General features: G+C 41.6%; 1 protein-coding gene across 1 annotated transcript in view; it reads right to left on the reverse strand.

The window, feature by feature from the left end:
* The window catches only part of ANOS1 (anosmin 1), a 196,353-nt gene that overhangs the window by 155,516 nt on the left and 15,433 nt on the right, over positions 1-25,404 (reverse strand). Inside the window, exon 2 of the mRNA XM_036839203.1 lies at positions 2,965-3,012. Coding sequence (XP_036695098.1) covers positions 2,965-3,012 — 48 coding nt within the window. The remainder of the gene's footprint in view (positions 1-2,964; positions 3,013-25,404) is intronic.

Genomic DNA, 25,404 nt, shown 5'->3' on the forward strand with positions numbered 1-25,404 from the left:
TCATTATAGGAGGAAGATTTTCCTAATTAATAATAAATAATCATGCTAAGTTACATGGATACAAAATGGATTATAACCTTTTTCCTGAAGGTAATACAGTAATGATGTCCTTTGGGGGAGGAAGGAAATGTTCCCTATGGACTTCATTCATGGATTCATTCACAAATATTTGGTGAGCAACTACGCTGTGCCAAACACCATTCTAGGCTTGAAAATACCACAATGAACAAAGAGAACTCAGTCGATGCCCCTCGGAGCTTACTTTCTGGTGAAGGAGACAGACTCTCAGAGATAAAGGAATAACTATATAATGTCATGTGGGTACAATACGGCCGAGGAAGTGTGTAAATGGGTGGGAGGTGACCTGGGAGGGCAAGGCTGAGAAGGTGGCATTTGTGCTGAGACATGAATGGGGTGCGGTGAGCTGTGTGACTGCGGAAGGAGCCTTCTGGTGGAGGGAAAAGCAGGCTTGATGGGGGTAAAGCAGAGGAGAAAGCTGGAGAGAGAGCACAGGCAGACAAGACAGGGCCGGTGTTTTAGACTGAGTGAGGTAGGAAGATATGAAAGATGTGAGGCAGACAGCAGCAAGATTCAGCTTGTATGTTTAAAGGGCCTTTCCAGCAGCCACGTGGGCAGAGTAGAAGCTGGGAGACCCAAGAGGATGCTCCTGGACTGGTCCAGGCAAGAGATGATGGCAGACTGGACAAGGCAGGCAGTTAGATGGGAAGAAGAACTCACCTTCTGGAGGGATCCTGAAGGTGACGGGCTTTGCAAACACAACCGGAACTAATTAGAAAGTGTGTACTTTCTATAAAATATGACGTAAACTTTATCTTTTAACAGATATTCAGAAAAATTGTATCATCAGCATTACTTCTTGATTTGGTGAGGTGTTTTTACTCTTCTGTCCCAATATTTGCTCAAAACGGTTTTTCAAGTTGTTGGTCTCTACACAACACAGCCTAGGAGACGGCATTCCAAACTTTAGTTCACCTCTACTGATTTGCTGAGTGATTCCAGGACATTATCCAATATGTATGTGCCTGGATTTCCCCATGTGTAAAATGGAGTTACCACCGCTCACCCTTCACCTCATTAACCTAAAAATTAGCAAAGGAAAAGCCTACACAATGCTTCATGAATCTCAGAAGAAGTGCAAACTGTAATTATCTGCAAATGTATCCCATGGTGATAATATCCAAAAGAGATGAACTCTGATTAACATGTAAGATTCATCCCCAAGGATTCAGACTAAAGACAACCCTTAAATTTATGTTGGCTTTGTACTATATTCCAAAGTTTCTGTTGAAGTTATCTATGACTTATTGATTCATTCTTGCTTTCAGGCAAAAGGAAATGATTTCTTTTCTTGTCAAGTTCAGTCTCTCATGTCAGCCTTGATCATTCAATTACAAAATATGGTTTAACAATCTGTATTCCCTAGGGCTGCAATGTTCTTTAATTAGGATATTTTAAAAGCGGTTTAAATGAACGTGTCCCATTCAAATTTCAAGTGTGTAAAAAAAAATTAATTTCTTGATGGCATAAGGAGAAAAGAGGTGCTTATGAGAAATAATACTGATACAACAAATTATCATTCAAGTAATACCCAACTAACAAAACTGGACAAAAACACTACTTATGAAATTTAGTCAGCCTCATAGCCATACATTCATATATATATATATATATATATATATATACACACACACACACACACATATATATATATCCTCTCCTGCAGTGATGACATAAACAAATTACCCAGAACACCAACTGAAGAACAATTAATATAATAGATAACCAGAAAATACCTTATCAGAGCAAATATGTATGATATTATATAAAAAGAGTAAAAGGATCATAAACCAGACATTTCATTTCTGCCCAGGATCCAGAGAGTCAGAACTAAACAAAGTTTATTTTCACCAAATTATTTCACATTCACAGAATAATTCTGTTCTGTTTTTAATAACGTTCATGCGGATTAAATGACATAACGCATGCATGAATGTCAGAATGTATCATTATAGTGAAGTTTTAGGTTTAGGAACATTATTCTACAATCATTTACTTTGAGATAATTTGAAAGACCTTTCAAACTAATAATGTTCTTCATAAATATGCTGTTTCATATTATTGTGTATTGCTCAGACGAAATTTTGGTTGTAAAATAAAGGAATGCTTCAATTTTCGGTCTAATACTCGTAACCATGAAAGAAATCTCATCAAACACTATTACAATCCCAAAGTACTGCAGTATTTATAGCAAGTTTAAACTTTATTCACTTACATAATCTGAATGTAAAACCAACTTTGAGACTGGAGCTAAAGCATATACGTACATATATACTCTCTATATACACATATAAATATATTTAAAGATGGTGATGTTTGGAGACTGAGGTAAGAAATCTATGCTATGAAACATATGAATGAGTATAATGATAGCTTTGGAGCATGTGTGTGCAACAAGAAATACTCAAAGATAGAAAAGAGACTGCTTAGTTAAAGAATCAGATTAGTGAACGAGCAATTCCCACACACAAACACAATAAACGCATACAAAACAACTTAGGTGTAAGTAGAATGCATTAAATCTTCTCGTGCAATCAGAAGATGTTTTCTCCTTAAAAATACTTTTGATTGAAATAATTAGAGAATAAAGAGAGAAATAAGGTAGTATACAGAAATGTTGACACATGTATCTTGATTGCAGTGGTGGCTACACTAACTAAATCCATACATGTGATAAAATCTCATATAACTATATACATACCTTGTACCAAGGCAATTTTCTGCTTGTGATATTGTTCTACATATATGTAAAGGGTAACCACTGGTGGGAAATGAGTGAAGAGTACATGTGATTTCTCTGTACTAGCTTGGCAACGACCTGTGACTGTACAGTTGTTACAAAATGAAATGTTTTTTAAAATACTGATACAGTTGTAGGGAACGTACCTTAGAACATTGCTTGTGATTCTGGCACCAAACCAGGGAACCGTTGTTCTGCAAAAAGAAAAAGAAATATTGACTCATTAAATAATTTTCCATTTGAAATCTACATACACCTGTGTGTATTAATGTAATTTTAAAATACTTGCATTAATGAAAGACCAATTTTGCCACCCTGATATACGTCTCTCTTCCTAAAATAGGAAATCATTTTTTGCCCTTGACTTTATGAAACAAGTACATATAAAATAATGAAGATTTCAAGGTGTTTCAAAAGGAAAAGTGTCTGAGCCATCTCTCGGGCGCGCTGAGCAACGGAATACAGACCAACAGGAAAATGACCGCTAGACGGTTCTTCCATAGTAAGCAGCTGTGGTAAATTTACAAGTTGGCATCCTGGGGGCTTTCAATTTTAATCAATTCAGTAATAAGTGTTTGAGCCTGGAAGTCAAATCCCATGGGAAAAACCTCCTCTTTCCCTTTCACTGGGATGTGTGACTCTGGACAAGGGACTTACTATGTCTGTCCCTCAGTGTATCTGTCTGTAAAGCGTAAGGACAATATCTCCTGCATGAGGTCAGTGGGATAACTAAGTGAGACACAATCCGCTTCGCACAGCTTGACAGTTACTCAACATGTACCAAATACTAGGACTAGGATTTATTTGTTCATTAAAATTTACTTTATTGAAGTATAGTTGATTTACAATGTTGTGTTAATTTCTGCTGTCCAGCAAAGTGTTTCAGTTATATAAATATATACATTCTTTTTCATATTCTCTTCCATTATGGTTTATCACAGGGTATTGAATATAGTTCCCTGTGCTCTACAGTAAGACCCTTGTTGTTTATCCATTCTCTATATACAATAGTTTGCATCTCTTAACCCCAAACTCCCAATCCTTCCCGTCCCCAACCCCCCTCCCCCTTGGCAATGACAAGTGTGTTCTCTATGCCTGTGAGTCTGTTTCTATGTTGTAGATAAGTTCATTTGTGTCACATTTTACATTCTACATATAAGTGATATCCTGTGGTATTTGCCTTTGACTAACTTCACTTAGTATCATAATCTCTAGGTCCATCCATGTTGCTGCAAATGGCATTGTTTCCTTCTTTTTTATGGCTGAGTAGTATTCCATTGTATATAGGTACCACATCTTCCTTATCCATTCATCTGTCAATGGACACTTAGGTTGCTTCCAGGTCTTGGCTATTGTAAATAGTGCTGCTATGAAGATAGGGGTGCGTGTATCTTTTTGAATATAGTTTTGTAGGACTATGATTTATTATCCCTAGTATTTGAATTTCTGCTTGAAACTTTTCATTCCACATGACTAAAATTTTGGTGATGGTTGGACTGTGATATTTACATCAGATTGTTCTAGGCTGGGGTGGTTGTAACAGATAACAGAAACAGCCACCCAAAAATTAAGATGCTGTGGCCTCTTGTTCTTTGAAGTTCAAGGTTGGGTATGAGATAAAGTAGTCCATTTCCTATGTATGAATGCCTACACTTTTAATTTTAAGAACATCGGTATGAATAGAATAGTATCACCTTTGTTTGCAGTTAAAAGAACATTGAACCAATAATATATCTTTTGAAAAATACTCTTATTACATGTTTATTGATACATAATTCACAAACACAAAAGTTAATCATATAACTCAGTGGTTTTCAGAAGAAAGGCTGTGCGACCATCACCACTAATTTCTGAACTTTCTCATCACCCCTGATAGAAGGCAGTACACAACAGCAGTCCTTCCACCCAGGTCCTGGCCACCACGAACGTACTTTCTTTCTCTATAAATTTACCTACTCTGGACACTTCTTATAAACGGAATCATACAATATGTAGTCTTCTGTGTCTGGCTTCTTTCATTTCATAATGTTTTACATTATGTTAAATGATATAGTATTTTTGCTTCATCCATATTGTCATATATGTCAATACTTCATTCTTTTTCGTTGTCACCTTCCATTGTATGGATATTTGCTCTTCCATTCACAATAATGTATCTTAATAATGCAGGATTCCCAAAACCACTGGGTAGATCTCAACTGTTTAGGATTAGAAATTTTCCTCTCCTATCTAAACATCACTCGGCTATAGATCTCAGTCCCACAGTAAGGCTTTAGCTATTAAATATCTGCACCATACGGCCCTAACTTTCTCCTTTACAGTCTTAACTCCCCAAAATTGCTGAACATACCTGCAATTTAGATAATCTGGTATCAATCTACTCATCCCCTTCTTAAGGTCCACACATCCTCAGGGGGCCCTCATCTCTCTCTACGTATCAATGTTCATCAGTCCGACAAACAAGGGCTGAAGCTGGAGCAGTACATGAACAGCCTGGGCTGAGGTTAAGTATGATCTTTGGCAGGGTTGACATCAGAGAAATAATTAGATTGGGCAGAGGCCAAAGCTGGACAAACAGTGGACATGGTTTAATTACTGGAAATGACGTGTTAGTAAAAAGGGTGCAAGAAAGAGGGCATTATGGGCAAATTGGTGTTTCAGAAAAGAAGCCCTTGGCCTGGTGACAAACTCAAAGTTCACAGCGGGGTTAGGCAGACTGAGCTGTCGGTCATAAACAGGGTGACAACTGTAACAAAAAGCAGGGGCCAAACGTTGAGGAGTATATTATCACAGGAAAGCGGACAGCAGGGTCCAGGCAGCTTTGGAGAACGTCCGCCCTCATTGTCTTTTCCCAGAAGGGTCTTTGGTCCATGCGGGGTTGGGTCCTGCTGGGACTTCCGAGGACCACGTCTGTCAGAGAACATCCCGGCCCCAACCTGAGTGCTCTGTGCTCACAGCCCAGAGATGGGAACCAGTGAGGTTCCTTCTAAAGAGACTCAGGGCTGAAGTGAATGGACGCCAATCTAAGAGACTAGGTCAGGGCCAGACCCTGACAACCTCCTTCACCAGGTCTGAGGACCTTCTGCCTCCTCGTGTCAGGTGAGAGGGTCCTGCTCCTTGCTCTGGGAACCTTGACCTCGGACCAGCTGTAGGATCTGTTTTCCTTGATCTAAGCCTTAGCTCCTCAACTAGAGTGCGGTCCAGCAGACCGGCCTTCCTGTTTGCTCTGCGCTTCAAAGTTTCACACTAGCAACTGGACCAGCTCCTGGTTCTCACAGACGTGGCCTCCACCAAAGGCCACGCAAAGGTGACTGGGCCTGCAAAAGTAGGCGTGGCAGCTGCGGCCTGCCCCCAATTAGAGGCTGACAAAAATATTACCAGTGGGGTAATATGCCACTGACCTGATTTTTTTTTTTTTTTTTTTTAATGTATAGTGTCTGGACTGGGTCCTATCTGTAGACATTCAGATTTAATTGCTGCGGGGTGCGGCTCAGTCATCGGTACGTTGTTTTGTTTTGTTTTTTTAACTAATTAATTAATTTATTTATTTTTGGCTGTGTTGGGTCTTCGTTTCTGTGCGAGGGCTTCCTCTAGTTGCGGCAAGTAGGGGTCACTCTTCATCGCGGTGCGCGGGCCTCTCACTATCGCGGCCTCTCTTGTTGCGGAGCACGGGCTCCAGACACGCAGGGTCAGTAATTGTGGCTCACGGGCCCAGTTGCTCCGCGGCATGTGGGATCCTCCCAGACCAGGGCTCAAACCCGTGTCCCCCGCATTGGCAGGCAGACTCTCAACCACTGCGTCACCAGGGAAGCCCTGACCTGATTATTATCGATAAATATTATCATGATTACATGACTGGCCACAACTATATAGCAGGCACTTGCTCTGGTGTTGGACATATTCAGCCCCACATAATCATCCCGTATACGACACAAGTTTCATTTACCCATTTTCTACTTAAGAAACTGGGAGTCAAAGACGGCAACTAAAACATGGACATCCTGAAGCCAGTGGTTAAACTCAACTGTGAGTGCCCCAGTGAGGAAAGCTGAGTGAGACACAGGGTGAGATTTACAGTGGGCTCTGAAGGAATCTCCGGGTTTATAATCTTGGAAGGAGCGTAGAATTGGTCCAGACAGTCCTGAACGCTGTAAGCTCAGGGAATAGCAGATGGGATGAATGGGCTGGAGCAGACAACAGGAGAGGAGGCTGGGTGAATAGGTAGAAAGCAGATTACAGTGGATTCTGACTTATTCGAAATAAAATATTTTATTTAGTAAATGTCATTGGGTTTAAAAGAAAATAGAGGATTAGATCTGTGAGACGCTCTGGTCATGGCACACCTTGGTTAGAATTCTTTTGTTCCCTTTGTAGATAAAATGGTCCAACCTCAACAATAAAAGAATCCAGCAAAGACTGTCTTCAGCCGCCCAGCAAATGCAAACTCTGCTGCAGCTCCCCCCATGCTGAAACACAGTGTTCCCTGTCCTATTGGCTCGTATACCCCAATAGCCACAAAGCCCATCTGTTGTCTACATTTTATTGGGAATTAATATCAATGCATTTCCTCAACCAAAGCATTTTCATTTTAAGCAAACTTTCCCATTAATCATAAAATGAAAAGCTGTCATTAGAAAGAAATATTCGGGGCAACAGCGCGAGCAGGCATGGAAGATTATTGTGATTATAATCATTTCTTTTTTCATTACTGAAGATAGTATGTCACAGTTTGCTTGGGAAGATTAAAAAGGTAATCCATGCAAAGTATTTAGCAAAATATTTGGCACAGAGTTAGATGTAAAAAAAAAAAAAAAAAGAAAGGCTACTGTGATTATTGATGTTACTTTGTTTGCCATTATTTGTGTTCTGAGGAGTGGAGGAGGAATCCTGGACTTACAGTCTCCCAGCTCCTGTGTATAACACTCATCCTATGCTAACCGGTTCCATCTTATTAGTGAGGCTTGGGGGGTAGGAGGTGGGACGGGGGGAATTATCATGGTTTTTTTCCCTGGGTGGTAGCAATTTTCCAATGTTTGCCAATGTGATGAGAGGGCAATTGCTTTAATTGCCTTTGATTGGCCATTTGTATTTCCTTTACGGTGAACTGTCTATGCATTTTACCATTTCTATTTTGGATGGTTTACCCTTTTCTTAGCAATTGTAGCAGCTATTAGTACCAATTAGACTTAATAATAATTTGTCTGTAATAGGTGTTGTAAAATGTTTCCAGTGCATCATTTGCCTTTTGAATTTATTCATGGAGTTTTCTCTATGCAGAAATTTTCTAAACACACACACACACACACACACACACACACATTTCCACCCTATTTCCTTTCTGGGTTTTGGGTTTCCTATTCTTCTTAAAACAATCCCCCCCCCCCAACGTCAAGGTTTTGCAGCTGCCCTATGCGTTTGCCTTTATCAATCAGCATCGGCCATACAATACAATTTACCTCTACAAAGAACTTCTAAGAACCCTGCCTAATGGCATCAAGGATGTCTATAAACCCCTGAGTAACTCCAGCCACTGTGTTTGGGCCAGGTGTGCACGTACATTGCACCATCCACCTACGTTGCTTACCTGGAATGCTCTTTGAGCAGGAAAGCAATGCAAAAAGACAAGAATCCGGTACATTTCAACATCCCGCCTGGGGGGAAGATTTTAGTTGGATTACAATAGCCTTCACCAGTAAAGGCAATTGACAACAAAAATAAAAATGTCTCACTCTGGCTAAAAGCCAGCAAAATAAAGAGACAAAGTACATTAGGCATGAAAGACATTTGCCTCTAGAATCATCATTGTAACCTCCAGGTAGGATCAGACAGCGGGACTTTTGTAATTATATAAAGATTATATCCTGTATTTTATTGGTTTAACTAGATCAAACATGAATGCCAGTCAATCCAACTTTCAAAGAGTCTATATAAGTTCAATCAACTGCACCCAGACACTATTTCAATGATATTTTCAAAGTCCCTCCATTTCTAGCCTTTTGATTTTTTCCTTAAAGAAAAATAATTCTTCAAAAGCTTCAAGTAAACACTTCACTCAAAGACAGCCCTCAAGGGAAGGATAGAGAGAGATGAAAACTAGTTATCTAGATACAACCATTAGCAAAGAAAAAAGAGAATCAGAACAGATCCCACTTGTTTTTTAGCACAAGCAGGTGATGGTGTGGAACAGCCACAAGGACTAAGCAGTGTGCAGTTGCGGAAACTCAACACTGAGTGACTGCCCAACAGCAGGACAGAACATTTGAGTTGAAACCACTCCACAAAACCCGCAATAGACCTACACTTTACAAACCAACCCTATGAAACCACAAGCAATTAGCTGTGACTCAATCGATGATTTTCTTTTCATGTTAAATGTAAGGTTTTTAAAATGAAGGCATAGATTAAAATTCAGCAGTTCATTTTAATCCAGAATATTTTCCTATTACTTTGGAATTAAGAAATAAAATAGTTGATTTCATTTATTGTTATAAGGCTATTCCTTTGTATTGTCGATATACTCACAAAGTTTCTCATATATTCAACAGCAGCTAAAAGAGGGGTTCAGGAGACAAACTGAGAGTAAGCATTTCCATGGCTCAAAATATTTTTTAAAATGAATCTTTGCCAGTGATCATCACAACTATACATTCATTCAAAATATTTCTCAGGAAACTTAAATGCATATTGCTAAGTGAAAGAAGCCAATCTGAAAAGGCTACAATATTGTACGATTCCAACTCTATGACATTCTAGAAAAGGCAAAACTATGGAGACAGTAAATGGATCAGTGGTTGTCAGAGGTTGAGGGGAGGGAGGAATGAATAGGCAGAGCATGAGAGGATTTTTAGGGCACTGAACCCACTCCGTACGATACTGTAATGGTGGATACATTATACATTTGTCCAAACCCATACAATGTACGAGAGCGAACGCTGATGTAAACTATGGACTTGGGGTGATGATGACATGTCGATGAAGGTTCATCATGTAGCAAATGCACCACTAGGGAGGGAGGGTGATAGCAGGAGAGGCTGTGCATGTACAGGGTCAGAGGGTACATAGGAACTCTTTGTATTTTCTGCTCAATTTTGCTGTGAACCTAAAACAGCTCTAAAACAAAGTCTACTGAAAAGGGAAAAAAAGCTCTGTGTTTACATTTGTTGTTTAGAGTAGGAGTTCTTTCAAATGTTACGGATCGTCCTCAGTAAATAAACAGCCTTTTCATTAACCACTCCCCCTGAAAAATTTCCCTCTGGATTCTACAAATCTCTCAAAGTGAAATGAATTCTATAGGAAAACAGTATTTAACCATACAAATATACCTCTCCAGACACCCAGCCCCGCCCTCTGGCCCCCACCACTGGAATGCAGGGCCCCACCACATTCTTTGCTTCACTTCTTCACACCTGGCAAGCTTGTCCAGGAATGAGAACCTCTGTAAGTGCTGTCCTCCCACCCAGAACTTGTCCCCTCCCCAAGTTGACTCCCATGCACCCTTCAGGTCAGTGCAAGTGCCACTTCTTTCAGGAAGCCTTCCCTGACCCCCACTCCCTGACTACAACAGCTCCCCTGTTGCATATGCTCTGTGCCTCCCTGTACTTCTCTTCCGAGGCACTCTACACAGTTGCCAAGTATAAACATATTCGTGTTGTTTGTCCTTAGTGATCATCACCACCACTCCCCACCCCACCCCTGCCTATGACCTCCTTAAAGACAGAATGTGTCTATATCTCCCCCTCACCACTGGCTCCCTCATGATCTTAATGACTATTGACGGAGTAAGTAAATGAATGGAATAGGGAGTCATACAAATAAATTTAAACTTAATCATTAGATCATGAGGAACTGAAAAGAAGGAAATAAATAGATGGAGCTGAACAAATTTTTCATCTTCTCTGGGTGGAGCTTTTAAGAAATGGCTTCATTATTTTGTTTCCTGTAGAGTAAATGTCCAAGAGATTCGGCCTGAGAATATGAAAATCTGAAAAAAAACTTGTATTCAGAATCAAGTACAAATTATTTAAGAAATAATCATGCTAATTATCTTTTTATAGATGTAAATAAAGTCATCTAAAGAAAAATGTATAGAACAGCAAGGGCTCGATGATGCCATATGGGAAAACATTACTTTCATTAACACTTTCCTATGAATTTTAATAAGGAATATGCTTACAAATTCTGTCTGTGGGAGAGCACTAAATGAGGACGCAACTTTTACTACTTACTGTCTCTGACAGAATGCTGGGATCCACCATAGAATCGGAGATACTAGCTTCTGTTAGCACACCTCAGGCAGTAGTCTTCCAACTGTAATCTCCTCCAAGAGGATGTGCTAGCTCTGAATTCATTCTTGCCACAGATATGATTTTGGATATGTATTCACTGAACCATGTTTGGTAATAAAATTTATATTTTCAGGAGGAAATTCTGGTAAATGGTGCATTCTCCACAAAAATCACATAAAGCCCTGGAAGACTTCAAGACTGAATAAATGACTTGTGCCGAAAGAAATCCAACCTTAGGTAGGTTTAGAGGGAGCATTAAATGTAGTAACTAAAATTTAGTAAATGACTCGTATTACAAAGTAAGGGAAGCATGAGCAATAGAGTAGCTCTATAAACTAAACAACTACAGCATTGTTCCTGGGAAACCTAAAAAATAAAGAAACGTTGGTATAAACTTCATTCTCTTCCCAGCCTCTGCTTCATAGCAGCGACAAGAAACAGGGTCGATGAATGCAGCTTATAAAGGCAGGCATGCTCAGACATCACTCTCAGGTTTTTACTTCGCTTGTAAATTGTGTGGATTCTCCCAATTCCAGGAACCTCTCCCCAGTCGCCACAGCTGCTTGTCTAGAAAGTAAACGCCTACGGAATAAAGTGCCCAGGCTGGCAGGGCAGAGGTACAAGGGTTCATCATGTAGGAATGACCATCTGCTTCGAAGTGCTGGAAGGGTTATCTCCAAGGTGGGTGGCTTGAGTCGGCCACACCCACTTCTGTTTCCAACCCTTACTTTGAAGGGTCCCTGACTTTAGTTTTGATCATTTGTGTGGGTCTCAGTGATGGTGAGAAAGACAAGACTGGGAAGAAGAGAAGGAGCCGTAGGGGAGGAAGTGGATGAAACAGGCAAGAAAGATAGAAGAGGTCCCAAAAGTCTGAGGTAAGTGGCATATTAAGTCCTTGGGCATAAACATGAGATGTTAAAACCTCTCTAAAATTTAATATAAAAGCACATTTTGCTTTTGTCATCAAGAGGCGAAGGCAAATCTTCTGCACTCTTTAAGATTATTATAACCCAGCCACACTAAAGCCATTGGCATGAGGACTGCCATCAGCGGCCAATGGGCTGCCTCTCAGCGGTCCCTTTGGTGGGTGTCTGAATGAAGAGGTGGCACTTTCTGACACTAGGAGGCTATGCTCAGTTATGTACCTTCAGCTCGGTCTCCATGGCAACTGGGCCAGCCCGTCCAACTTTGGATATGGGGTTCCCACTAAAATCTAAGTATCCCAGCTACACGGGCAGTCCACAGTAATTAGAGACAAAGCACAGAAAGAAAGTTTGGTGGACACGAGGAGGCAATGAGTTCTGGAAACATGATTAATAACCAGGATCCACTTGTTTGGACCTAGAACGTACCCTTTCAACAACCTTAGGAAAAGTCCTGAGATAACACACCATGAAGACATAAAATCTGATTGTTTCTGAAGTCGGGGTGCTTCTTACCCCAACTGCGATGAATGTGCACCATCATTGTTGGCCAGGTGGCAGTCATGACATAGAGGTCAACACTCCACACATGTGAACTTGGTGGTCACAGTTGTGCACGCTATCACCATATACACTGAGTTGTGTACCTTGTTGGTTCTACACATGTTGGGTTTAATTACTATTTAAAGTGTGATTCGAAAGATCAGAAAGAGAAATTAAGGAAGCAATCCCATTTACCATCGCATCAAAAAGAATAAAATACCTAGGAATAAACCTACCTAAGGAGGCAAAAGACCTGTACTCAGAAAACTATAAGATACTGATGAAACAAATCAAAGCTGACACAAACAGATGAAGAGATATACCATGTTCTTGGACTGGAAGAATCAAAACTGTCAAAAGGACTCTACTACCCAAAGCAATCTACAGATTCAGTGCAATACCTATCAAATTACCAAAGGCATTTTTCACAGAATTAGAACAAAAAAATTTTACAATTTGTATGGAAACACAAAAGGCCTTGAATAGCCACAGCAATCTTGAGAAAGAAAAACGGAGCTGGAGGAATCAGGCTCTCTCACTTCAGACTATACTACAAAGCTACAGTGATCAAGACAGTATGGTACTGGCACAAGAACAGAAATATAGATCAATGGAACAGGATAGAAAGCCCAGAGATAAACCCACGCACATATGGTCACTTTATTTTTGATAAAGGAGGAAAGAATATACAATGGAGAAAAGACAGCCTCTTCTATAAGTGGTGCTGGGAAAACTGGACAGCTACATGAAAAAGAATGAAATTAGAACATTCTTTAACACCATACACAAAAATAAACTCAAAATGGATTAAAGACCTACATGTGAGACCAGATACTATAAAACTCTTAGAGGAAAACATAGGTACAACACTCTCTGACATAAATTGCGTCAAGATCTTTTTTGATCCACCTCCTAGAGTAATGGAAATAAAAACAAAAATAAACAAATGGGACCTCATTAAACTTAAAAGCTTTTGCACAGCAAAGGAAACCATAAACAACCCTCAGAATGGGAGAAAATATTTGCAAATGAAGCAACGGACAAGGGACTAATCTCCAAAATACACAAACAGCTCATGCAGCTCATATCAAAAAAACAAACAACCCAATCCAAAAATGGACAGAAGAGCTAAATAGACATTTCTCCAAAGAAGAAATACAAATGGCTAAAAAGCACGTGAAAAGGTGCTCATCGTCACAAATTATTAGAGAAATGCAAATCAAAACTACAGTGAGGTATCACCTCACACCAGTCATCAAAAAATCTACAAACAGTAAATGCTGGAGAGGGTGTGGAGAAAAGGGAACCCTTCTACACTGTTGGTGGGAATGTAAATTGGTGCAGCCACTATGGAGAAGAGTATGAAGGTTCCTTACAAAACTAAAAATAGAGCTACCATATGATCCAGCAATCCCACTCCTGGGCATATATCCGGAGAAAACCATAATTTGAAAAGATGCATGCACCCCAATGTTCACTGCAGCACTATTTACAATAGCCAAGACATGGAAGCAAGCTAAATGTCCACTGATAGATGAATGGATAAAGAAGATGTGGTACATGCATACAGTGGAATATTACTCAGCCATAACAAAGAACTAAATAATGCCATTTGCAGTGACATGGATGGACCTAGAGACTGTCATACTGAGTGAAGTCAGACAGAGAAAGACAAATTACCATATGATATCGCTTATACATGGAATCTAAAATAATGGTACAAGTGAACTTATTTACAAAACAGAAATAGAGTCACAGATGTAGAAAACAAACTTACGGTTACCAAGGTGGAAAGAAGGGGAGAGGGATAAATTGGGAGATTAGGATTGACATATACACACAGCTATATGTAAAATAGATAACTACTAAGAACCTACCGTATAGCACAGGGAACTCTACTCAATACTCTGTAATGATCTATATGGGAAAAGAATCTAAAAAAGAGTGGATATATGCATATGTATAACTGATTCACTTTGCTGTACAGCAGAAACGAACACAACATTGTAAATCAACTATGCTCCAATAAAAATTAATTTTAAAAAATGTGATTGAAATAATTAGACTAAGATTTGACATTGAAAGGAAAAATTATTCTGTGCTCAGAAATGCAAAGACTAAAGAGGTGCAGCAAATATTCATTGGTGGAAAGACTGAACTTGCACATTTTCATATTTTCTTGTAACTAATAACTAATACTTTATAGGATTTAAGGAAGGAGTATGTCACAGGTAGATGAATCTGTGCTACACATTCTTACTAATACATAACAAAAGGATTCACAATCTCATGCAAAAATTCAAATGAAGGCAGAAGAAATCACCAAATCTCCTGGACAAGATGAAAGCTGTTAACAAAGCAACAAGATATTAATGAGACCAAATGATGCTTCATAAATGACCATCATTAAACCATCTGTCATTATTTATGATCACTTTTAAAAAATCTTAGGGTTATGTAAAAATGGATGTTCTGCCCATGGCTTCTTAGATCCTGTGAAATCTTGTATACAGATGTATGTCAGCTCTCCACAAATCCCTTTCTCCTCCATACTGACGTATCTTCATAGTTACTCTTTTGGGGACTATTCCCGCTTTCCCTAATCTGCAGTCGGGAAATAATTAGTGAGGGATTTACTAAACTGGTAAGTATTTTCTAGAAAGTGGGCCTGTGCTGATAAGGAGCAGGGTATGATCTGCGGATGTAGGCAGGTCTGCCCATACCACAAACACCGAAGGTAAACCCAGTGTCAGTTCCGATGCTGTCTACATGGAATGTGAGTACAGAATCTGTCCTGACGGGAAGTTGGGAGGCAGGAGCTTCCCGTGCCCTTCATTTTTCCCAATGAGACCAGAACTGAGGAAATTTTCCACAAGACGTTGAGTGTAATGGGGGAGGGAATTTAAGGAGAGAAGTGAAAAGTGCACTTGTTGCTGAAGGAAGATGAGAGTTGGAGTTGACCCGAGGTACACTCGGAGGATGGACGGACAGTTCAGATGTTTACCTGCGGCTGAGACTATGGATTTACAGTCACACCACTCCATACAGGTGTGTGATCTTCTCTGGCAGTACCCAGCACTGAACTGACATCCAAGTAGGCAGCTATTAGAGCCTGACAGATTTAGAGTTAGAATTTTATAGCTAGAGAGTAGGCAAAGGGCAAGAAGATGAAACTACTGGGGAAAAAAAAAAAAAAAGATTAAAATGATGCATCACGGGTCCTAGACAGGACTCAGCAGGAAATTACAAGAAGGGTCAATGTAACAGTACTTTCAAACTTCCCTGGTTCAAGAATCACCTGGGAAATGTGTTAAACATAAAGGTTCTCAGGGACTGACTCAGTAGACCTAAACGTGACCCTGGAACCTGTAGATTAACAGATGCCCCGAACGTTCCTTACAATGTAGCACATGTGGTAAACACTAGGTCAATAGACTATCTGAACTTTGAGGGATTACGGAATGAAGGTCTTGCGGTGAATGAGACAAAGCACTTGTGCAAAGGAAATAAAAACACTAAAATGGTAGGTGTTTGTGCTCAGCGTGGAAAAGCGGAATTTAAAAAGCATAAGACAGAAGAGTTCTGGGGGGTGAGAGGGCCAAGGTGTGCCAATGGTTGGAACTGTAGGAGAATTCTGTTCTACAAAATAAGAGTAATTGCCTGTGGGTAATACTGCCATGGACCACCCAGATGTCCCCACATCCCAACCATGTGACTGAAATGAACACGTTCCTGGCTCCTGAGAGTGTTGAGAGCTGACAGCTCACAGCTAAACTCCCTCTCTCCCCGCCCAGAAGTTGTACTTGGTTGAAGAGAGCCGACCCAAGGCCATGTTTCTTCAGGGAGAAGCCCATATCCAATGCCTGGTTGATGCTGGGGAACAAAGGACCAACCTTGTCCCATTCAGGGTAACTTTCAAGGTACCCTAAGCTCCAGAGCGTGCGATGGGACCCGCGGTGGCTGCAGTTGCTCCTGCCCTCAGCCCAACTCCTCCTCCCGCTCCAGGCTCCGTCCACTTCTCCTCCAGGGCTGATCCTAAGAACACCACCCAGGAACGTTCTGAGCTCAGATCTCAAAATCTCAGAATATGCTGCATGAATTACACAACCCGAGAAAAGTATGCATCTTGCCATAGACATCAAGTCTATGGGGAATGCGGGAGGGAATGCGCTTTCTCCAATGGAAGGGCTTCTGGAAGAAGCTAAGTCTCCACAAAGGCAAGCAGATATGAGGCGTATTTCTCGAAAAAGATGAGGGTGTTGAAGAAATGAACCCCATGGTGGGAAGGTGTAAGAGCAGCACGGAAGTGTAGCCCCTCCAGTGCAGAAGAGGAAAGTGTGTTCCTACGAAAAGGCTGGTGAGGGGGTCAGCGTTTTAGCCCAAGGACACATCTCTTCATTTCAAGTCCCAACAAGATCCTCCTCAATCAACCAAGCTAGTTTAGGAGCCATCACAATTTCACTGCAGGTTAACACATTTTTCCTGAAACTAAGAGAATTGTGGTCTCTTGAGCACATTCACCAAAGAACATATTGTTTTTCCAATATGTTTCCACTTGTTATTGGCAGCTATGTTAATCTGCACTTTTGAAAGCAACTTTCGTGTGAGGCTGTGTACCAAACAATTGAAAGGAACAGTGGAAATATTGTTTAAAAGACACATCAAAGTTCCTGTGAAGAGTTCAAACCATTGTCAAAGGAGAAAAAAATGCGAGAGCAATGTGGAACAGTAATTTAAAAACATAAGTTTACACAACTCTTAATTACATCTTTTACTAGCATTCTCTGGATAGACAGTGATGAGGTACATATTTACAACTCACTAAAGTATACTTAGGCAATGTTAAATGACTAGTAATGTTTAGAAGTCTTCTTAGGTCTTTTCTTTCCTTAATTGTTGTCGCTCTTGTTGCTGTTGTGTTTTTACTGTGGGATGTTTTATACGTGAACAAAACAGAAAATTAGGAGAAATTTTAGCAGAATCTAAAGGGATGTAGTCAGCCACTACAACAATGACCTCACAAGATCTCTGAGCTACAGAGGGATTCAATCTTGTCCTACCTGGGAAGGGTAGTATACAAAAGCTGCTCTTATTCATAAGCAATTGAAAACCAATTTATTATATCAAAACTTATTGAGGGCTCTCCACCATTCATCACATGAGCCATGTGGGATCCCAGAGCTCTCTGAGACCTCCTTCAACATTACTAACAGTCACCTTCTGTGCCAAGCATTTGCATCAGTGGGTATTTCTGTCAATCCCTCTCTGTGAAAGTATAAGATCTATTCGACTAGGACCAAGCCTGTTGTCTAAGTACAACCAGGACAAGGAAAGGGACCCAAAACATGATTGCAAATACCCACTCAAAATGTTTGTAAACTGTAGAATTCTGACTCAGATGCTACCATATAATTACAAATCAGAGAAGACCTTTGAGGGTCATTTAATCCATCTTCCTGCTGAAAACAAGACACATGTAAGTCATTAATGACATGCCATTGTCTTACAATACAAGGAACTTTCCAAAGGAAAGAGGTTAGAGTGTCCCAGTAACATGTTACCCTGTCTCATCGACTTTTCCATCCCTGAATTCCTACCTAAACCTCTCAAAACCATTAAAGAGCAAAGGGGTGAGAAGTTATTAACTTTCAGACCTTCTGCCTGCTAATATTTTATCCTCTAATTAACTAACGCCTCTAATAACTCTCCAAAACATTTACAACGCCTACAAAGAAAGGCCAAAACCACATGAGAAAGACACAACACAGGGTCCATCCAGTCTGAGTCCTAAGAGGGAAGACCACAGAGATGTTCCTCAACCCCACGAAACTCAAGGGCGGGACCAAGATAATGATGCAGACAACCTGCATCTTGGAAGTGAACATGAAATGGGGAACTTTTTGAGAAATGCCCACCAGTGTCTGAGGAGAAGGGAAAGTGCAGAATGGGTGGGGAGGGAGGATATAAGTGTCCAGTGATGGCACTAACCTCAGAATGACCATGCCTAGGACTGTCTCGCCACTTGGGTCACTCATTATCATGGATTTGAGTAACACATGAAAGCCATCAGCAATACTGGCAACACCAGGTTCTGAGGAAAATTCTAGATCATGAGAATTGGGACAGTTAAGGGAGATTCAAGACCAATGCCCTCTCTCTAGAGATGCAGACAGTGGAGCCCAGGAAGTCTAAAAATATGTAACACATTGTTGATTCAAATCAAAATATTTTAATAGAAAGCACACCTCATGTGGAGTCAGAAGACCCTACTTAGCACCCCAGGCCACTTCCCCGTCATAAACTGTGAGCTCTCGGAAAAATTAATTTCTTCTTTTCTAAAATGCGAAGAAGAGTGTTTTTATAAAGATTGTCACAGAGATGTTTATGAAGACTCCTGGGATCATCTAAAGTCAAGGCTGCTGTCTATGGCAAGATGCAAATCCATCGATAGGAGTGCTTTTCACATAAGAAGCGACTCTTAATAACTTAGAAATTCACAGAGAGTTCTAGAGTCCTGCCTGGCTCATGTGATTGATTAACTGTGGAGAAGTCAGAATTCTAAGAGCACTCAATAAGTTTTGATTTAATGATAAAGAAAATGACTTTCAACTGCTTAGGAACAAGGTCAGTCTTATGAACTTCTATATCATTTGGTTGCCTGGAGTCTTCGCAAAGGCACAAGGTCCATGCAAAGCATAGATGAGACCAGTACTTTAATGCAGAGCTGCACTAAATTAAATTCGTAACTCATAACCCCATTTGGGGGAACATTAACAATCTAATAACAACAAATACTATTTCTTTGGGGTTCCTGGACCCAATTCCAACATGTGTGTTGCGAGGGGGAGGGTGTTTCCCCCCCTAAGCAATTCTTGCACATCAACAGGGTGATTCAATTAGGACACTATCTATCCTGAGACAGCGCCAGATCCCACGGGATGAGGGCTCAGTCCCGCTAGACTGCCGCCCGCCTTCAGATGCCAACAGCAAGCCCAGGCTATCACCTGAGCTTCTGACCAACTACAGATTGGAGGTTCCAACAATCCCTCCTTGGCTTTAAACACCAGTTGCAAGTCCAAGTTGTCACCTATACTTGTGACCAACTGGCTATAAATAGAGGTTCCCATGACCCCTCCTTGGGTTTGATTAATTTGCTAGAGCGGCCCACAGAATCCAGAGGAACATTTTACTTCCTAGATTACTGGTTTATTATAAAAGGATATAACTCAGGAATAGCCAAATGGAAATGATGCACAGGGCAAGGCATGGGGAAGGGGCACGGAGCTTCCATGCTCTCTCCAAGCTCAACACTCTCCCAGCACCTCCACGTGGTCACCGACCCAAAACCTCTCTGAATTCCATCCTTTTGAGTTCTTACAGAGGGCTTATTACATAGGTATGATTAAATCATGGGCCACTGGTGATTGATCCAACCTCCAGCCCACCTCCCCTCCCAGGATGTCTGAAGGGGGCGGCAACCAACCCCCTTCTTTAGATTACCCAGGAGCTCTCCAAAAGTCACCCCATTCTCATTAACGTAACAAAAGATACCTTCATCACTCTTATTACAGGAAATTGCAAGGATTTTAAGAGTTGGGAGTCAGGAACCAGTGGGTGAAGACCAAATACATAATATGAGAAATATTCTGGTCACCTGAACATATATTCTTATAAATCACAGTATCACACTATTCCTAATAGTATTTAAAACTCAAAATGAAACACAGTGACAATAAGCTTCCTAGTGCTGCTGTAATAAAGTACCACAAACTAGATGGTTTCAACAACAGAAACATATTATCTCACAGCTCTGGAGGCTAGAGGTCTGAGATCAAAGTGTCAGCAGGGCCAAACCCTCTCTGAAGGTCCTAGGGGAGGATCTGGTCCATGCCCTTCTCTTAACTTTTAGACGTTCCTTGCTTTATGGTCAAACGGAGTCCCCCTAAGACCGAGTTCTCCTGCCAAGCATAAAATTAACCGCTCTATCCAAAACTTTATTCCCTTGCTTGTCCTGTCCCTGTTCCCATCAGGGCCGAGGAGTAGCAAAGAAAAGGGGGGACTGAAACTGAGCAGGACCCTGCAGGGTCCTCCCTGGTACAAAAGCCCCTCCATGTACCTTGTTTCTTGTTTACAGAAAAAGGCTTTAGTCTTCTAGGCCTTCCCTAAGTCCTAAAGAGCAGACTGAAGTAGTTACTAATTAGGGAAGTGAGGAAATGCAGAAACATAGGAAAAGCAGGTAAGCAAAAAAAGTAATGATAGCTTAAACAATAGTTCAGCATAAAACAGAGTCCTAGTTGCTCCTCAAGGAACATACATAACCATCTGACACATATCTTTGAGTTGTTCTTCAGAAACTAAGGCTCCCACCCGGGTGGAGAATGGTGACTACATATGGAGCACAAGACCCAGTCTGGTTGGAACCAGAGGTTGATGATTAAGATTCCTGCTACCTCATCGCCAACCAATCAGAAGAAAGGCATGTACCCTGCAACCCTCACCCCAAATGATGCCTTTAAACCCCGCCCCCGAAAGCCATCAAGGAGTGCGGGTCTTTTAAGCGTTAGCTGCCCGTTCTCCTTGCAAATCCAATCGTCACATAGTTTTCTACCTGTGTCCTCACATCTATGCCTGTCTGTGTCCAAATCTGCCCTTTTTATAAGGACACCAGTCATATCGAATTAGGGGTTCATCCTACTCAAGTATGACCTCATCTTAACCAATTCTATCTCCAACAACTCTATTTCCCCATAAGCTCATTTTCTGAGGTCCTGGGGGTTAGGACATCAGCATATGGATTTGGGGGGTGGGGGACACAGTTCATCCCATAACAGTGACTAAAACTAAATCAAAGCCATGGAAGAAATGCTATGTTGTTTCAACCAAACCCCAACCTCCACCCCAACTGAGAATCTGCCTTAATATTTTCATGCAGTTTTTCCACTTGCTTCAAAAAATCACCGTCAGGGTTTATTCTCTCACTTTGACCTCCCTGCCACCTCCCGGCATCTGTCAGAGCACAGCGTCTCTGTACGTCCCATCTTCTCTCCATCTCGCCAACCATGACGGGTCCCTCGTGTCTTACATAAAGTACTTAAGGCATATGCTTGCATCATAAGGAGACACTTGTTAACCATAAAGTAGACTCTTAAGGATCGAGCAGTCCAGTCTGTGGTGAAAACAGCCCTCTTAAATAAGCAACCACACAGTCACACGGAGATGATGTGGCCATGCCCAGCATGTGCCCTCCCCCAAGGGGAACCAGTCCATTCTTATGGTGCTCTTTCTACCCTGTGTCCAGACCCCCAACGTCATGTTCTTGAATTCATTTCATAACAAACCTTGACCGCTACTGACTTTTGCTCTCTGAGGTCTCTGTTAAGGCGTCTTCCCCCTACACCTAGGTTTCCTGAACACATATGGTCAGAGGAAGCAGTGACGGGCTTCTTCCCCCATCAACAGATTGGAGCCGTGACCCATGTTTCAAAAGAGATGACGGCCAGCAGAGACTCCAACCCTCTCCCTAGACAAGTGACTGTTTTGAAACTGTGCCCTCAGTGACATTCCTGCTGAGGAAGCCACCACTGACTCCTACTTAATAAGCTAAATCTTAATAAATGTTACGTAACTTTGAACGAAGGAGGAAGGTTGGTCAGAAGAGGAGTGTTGAGGTCAGGGGGCAGAGAACGTAAAGTTTCCATGCTAGAACGTGGCACAACTTACCAAGCAGAGGAGGACCCTAGAGAGAAGCCCCAGAGCATAAATAACCCTACATCAGTGGTTCTCAAAGTGGGGTCCCGGGACCAGTAACGTCAGCCTCAGCTGGAAGCTTGCCAGACATGCACATCTTGAGTCTGACCCGAGACCCACAGAATCAAAAGCTCGGAGGGTGGGGTGCAGCGAGCTGTGTTAAACAAGGCTACCCAATGATTCCGAGGCTTGCTGAAGCTGGAGAACCGGCTGCAGAGGGAGAAGGACTGTTGGTCGTACTCTGCTACACAGGACTTCATGGAATCCCACTCTAAGTGTTGCTTCCTTCTCTCTCCCCATGTTGCCAGGTAGAGTCCTGAGTACTTCATCCAGCTCCTCAGCTATCTCATAGCATCCTGGGTACTGAGACATACAATCCTCTTTATCAAGTAATAAATTCATCTTTGGATATGTGTGTGTGTGTGTGTGTGTGTGTGTGTGTGTATGTGTGTGTGCGCGCGCGCGCGTAATTTTCCACCAACTCAAGCCCGTTTCTGCTTCTGAGCCTGAAAGCCGACACTACCTCGGGAAGCATGAATCACCCAGGGCAATGATCCCCAGCAGGTCCAGGCCACGCTGGCCTCCACCGTGTCTCGGCCTCACCTCAGTCTCTGGGTATCTTCATAAAATAAACAACTCGAGGAAGATGCTATGTATTGATTGGGACGACGGCAAGGAGAAAAATCGCAGCAGTCTTTAAAGGCACTCTCAAGTCCCCTATTATTTTTCAAAATAGATGCTTGGCAGCTGTGAAACTTGACAGGGGTGATCCGTGGTTCATAATAAGCAGTTCCCGAGAGACTCATTATGGCCTGGTTTCTGGCGTGTTGACCAGCAGAGGCTAAGGATTAATTTTAAATTATCGAGCTAATTACTCAGAAGCATTAATAGTAACCAGAGACAATGTGTTGCCAGATAACATGAACTGGATTCTATTGCTATTATCACTACAACCATTGAAAAAATGTTACTTGAAAAAACATACAGTGCCCTATAAATGAAAACTATTTGCCTTCCTACACAAGAGTTTAGTAACCCGTTTTGGAATACACTCAGTAAATCCTGGAAGCACTTATTTTAATACTAAAGCAAAGTCTACCACCTTGATACACACATATAGGCTGGAAGGCTCAGTATGTAGTTTAGTTGACTTTCATTTGTAGTGGAGAAAACCTAAGCAGGAAAAAAAGAATTACTAGAGATACATGGTTTTCCCATTCTAATTGACTTTACTAAGTCAGATTTTTGTCACATGGTTTTCTTGTGCTATATGCTTCTTCATTGTGCTAATTTATGCTATTCATTAGAGAGTACAGAATAATTAATCAAACTAATACAGAGCACCTCAAAGTCCATTATACCCTGACTTATATGATATTCTAGTCCATTCATCATGATTCTGGGTTATTTTAATATGGACTTCAAAAAAATAGCATGTTTTAATGAGAGATCACTTGAGAAAACATGATGAATTAAATGGGATACAAGAGAAAGCTCAATAACCCCAAGAAAAGACCTTACTTTGCAAAAAAAAAAAAGGTCAATTTCAAGAAAAATGTGTTATCCGCAGAATTATAAGCACCCAGCATCTGGGAAGTCAGCTATGTTTTCCTCATAGAATAGATGACCTAGAACTCAATGGCCTTTTCTACTTACACAGTACCTATCCTGGATTTCAAATTTCAATTTAAAAATCTACTTAAGCGATTCCTATGCATCATACGGGAACAGAAAATCTTTAAGTGGCAAGAGCATATGAGAGATCTGAATTTCATTCACTACCTAGAACTAAGCACTTTCCGAGAAACTTCAAAGGGTTTTTTAAATTTTAAAACATTTATTTTAAAAAAGTTTTTATTTTTTAGAGCAGTTTAGGTTCACAGCAAAATTAAAAGAAAGGCACAGAGATTCCCGTACACCCCCTGTGCCCCCATACACATAGCCTCCCCCATTATCAACATCCCAATCAGCGGCACATCTGTTACAACTGATGAACCTACACTGAAACATCATTATCACCCAGAATCTATAGTTTACATTAGAGTTCACCCTTGGCTGTATATTCTATGGGCTTGGGCAAATGTATAATGACATGTCCATAACTATAGTATCATACCTTGTGCCATCCCTCATTCTGGCCTCTGTACGAAGCAGCCTCAGGCAGAGGCCTCAGGGCCAGTCTAGCTGGACATTAGAGTGGAGAGCAGCCGCCCAGGGATGCAGGGTTCCCAGTGATGTGCTGTGAAGATGTCTTCCTTTCTGAGCCTCTGCTGCCCGGTGGGCAGTGCGTTCCCCTGTACCTGTCTCAGGCCCCTCAGCAGGTGATGGGCTCTCTGAAGCTGCTGGGCCCACCCCCAGGCATGTCCCCCTGGGTCCTCCCCACTCCTTCCTCTGGCTGCTCCACCGCCTGGCTCAGTGGGCCTGAGCTGATCGCCCTCACTGGCTTCCTGCAGATGAGCCAGGGGGAGCCAAGACCCAGGTCCCCGGGGGGCTCCCATGCCCCCTGCTGGCCCCCCAGACCCTGCGTCTGACCACCCAGGTGCTGGTGGTGGCCACAGCTGTTCTCACTGGGTGGACCCATCTCTCCCACGGGCCCCGGACAACCAAGGTCCATAGCCCCTCTGGGGGCAGAGTGGGCCCCCTACTTCCCCAGGCAGGTTCTGTTGACAAGAAAACAAGGTTGGTTCCCCCCCCCCCAAAAAAAAAATCCTCTGGGCTCCACCTATTCATTCCTACCCAGCCCCCATCCCCAACCCCTGGCAACCACTGATCTTTTTACTGTCTCCATAGTTTTGCTTTTTCCAGAATGACATACAGTTGGAATCATACACTGTGCAGCCTTTTCAGATGGGCCTCTTTCACACAGTGATATGCATTTTAGGTTCCTCCATGTCTTTTCACGGCTTGAGAGCTCATTTCTGTTGAGTGCTGAGTAATATTCCATAATCCGGATGTACCTCAGTTTATTTATCCATTCACTTACTGAACGACATCTTGGTTGCTTCCAGGTTTTGGCAATTATGGATAAAGTTGCTCTATACATCTAAGTGCAAGTTTCACTGTGTACATAAGTTTTCATCTCATTTGA

Source organism: Balaenoptera musculus, chromosome X, assembly GCF_009873245.2.
Source record: "Balaenoptera musculus isolate JJ_BM4_2016_0621 chromosome X, mBalMus1.pri.v3, whole genome shotgun sequence".
Taxonomy (NCBI): Eukaryota; Metazoa; Chordata; class Mammalia; order Artiodactyla; family Balaenopteridae; genus Balaenoptera; species Balaenoptera musculus.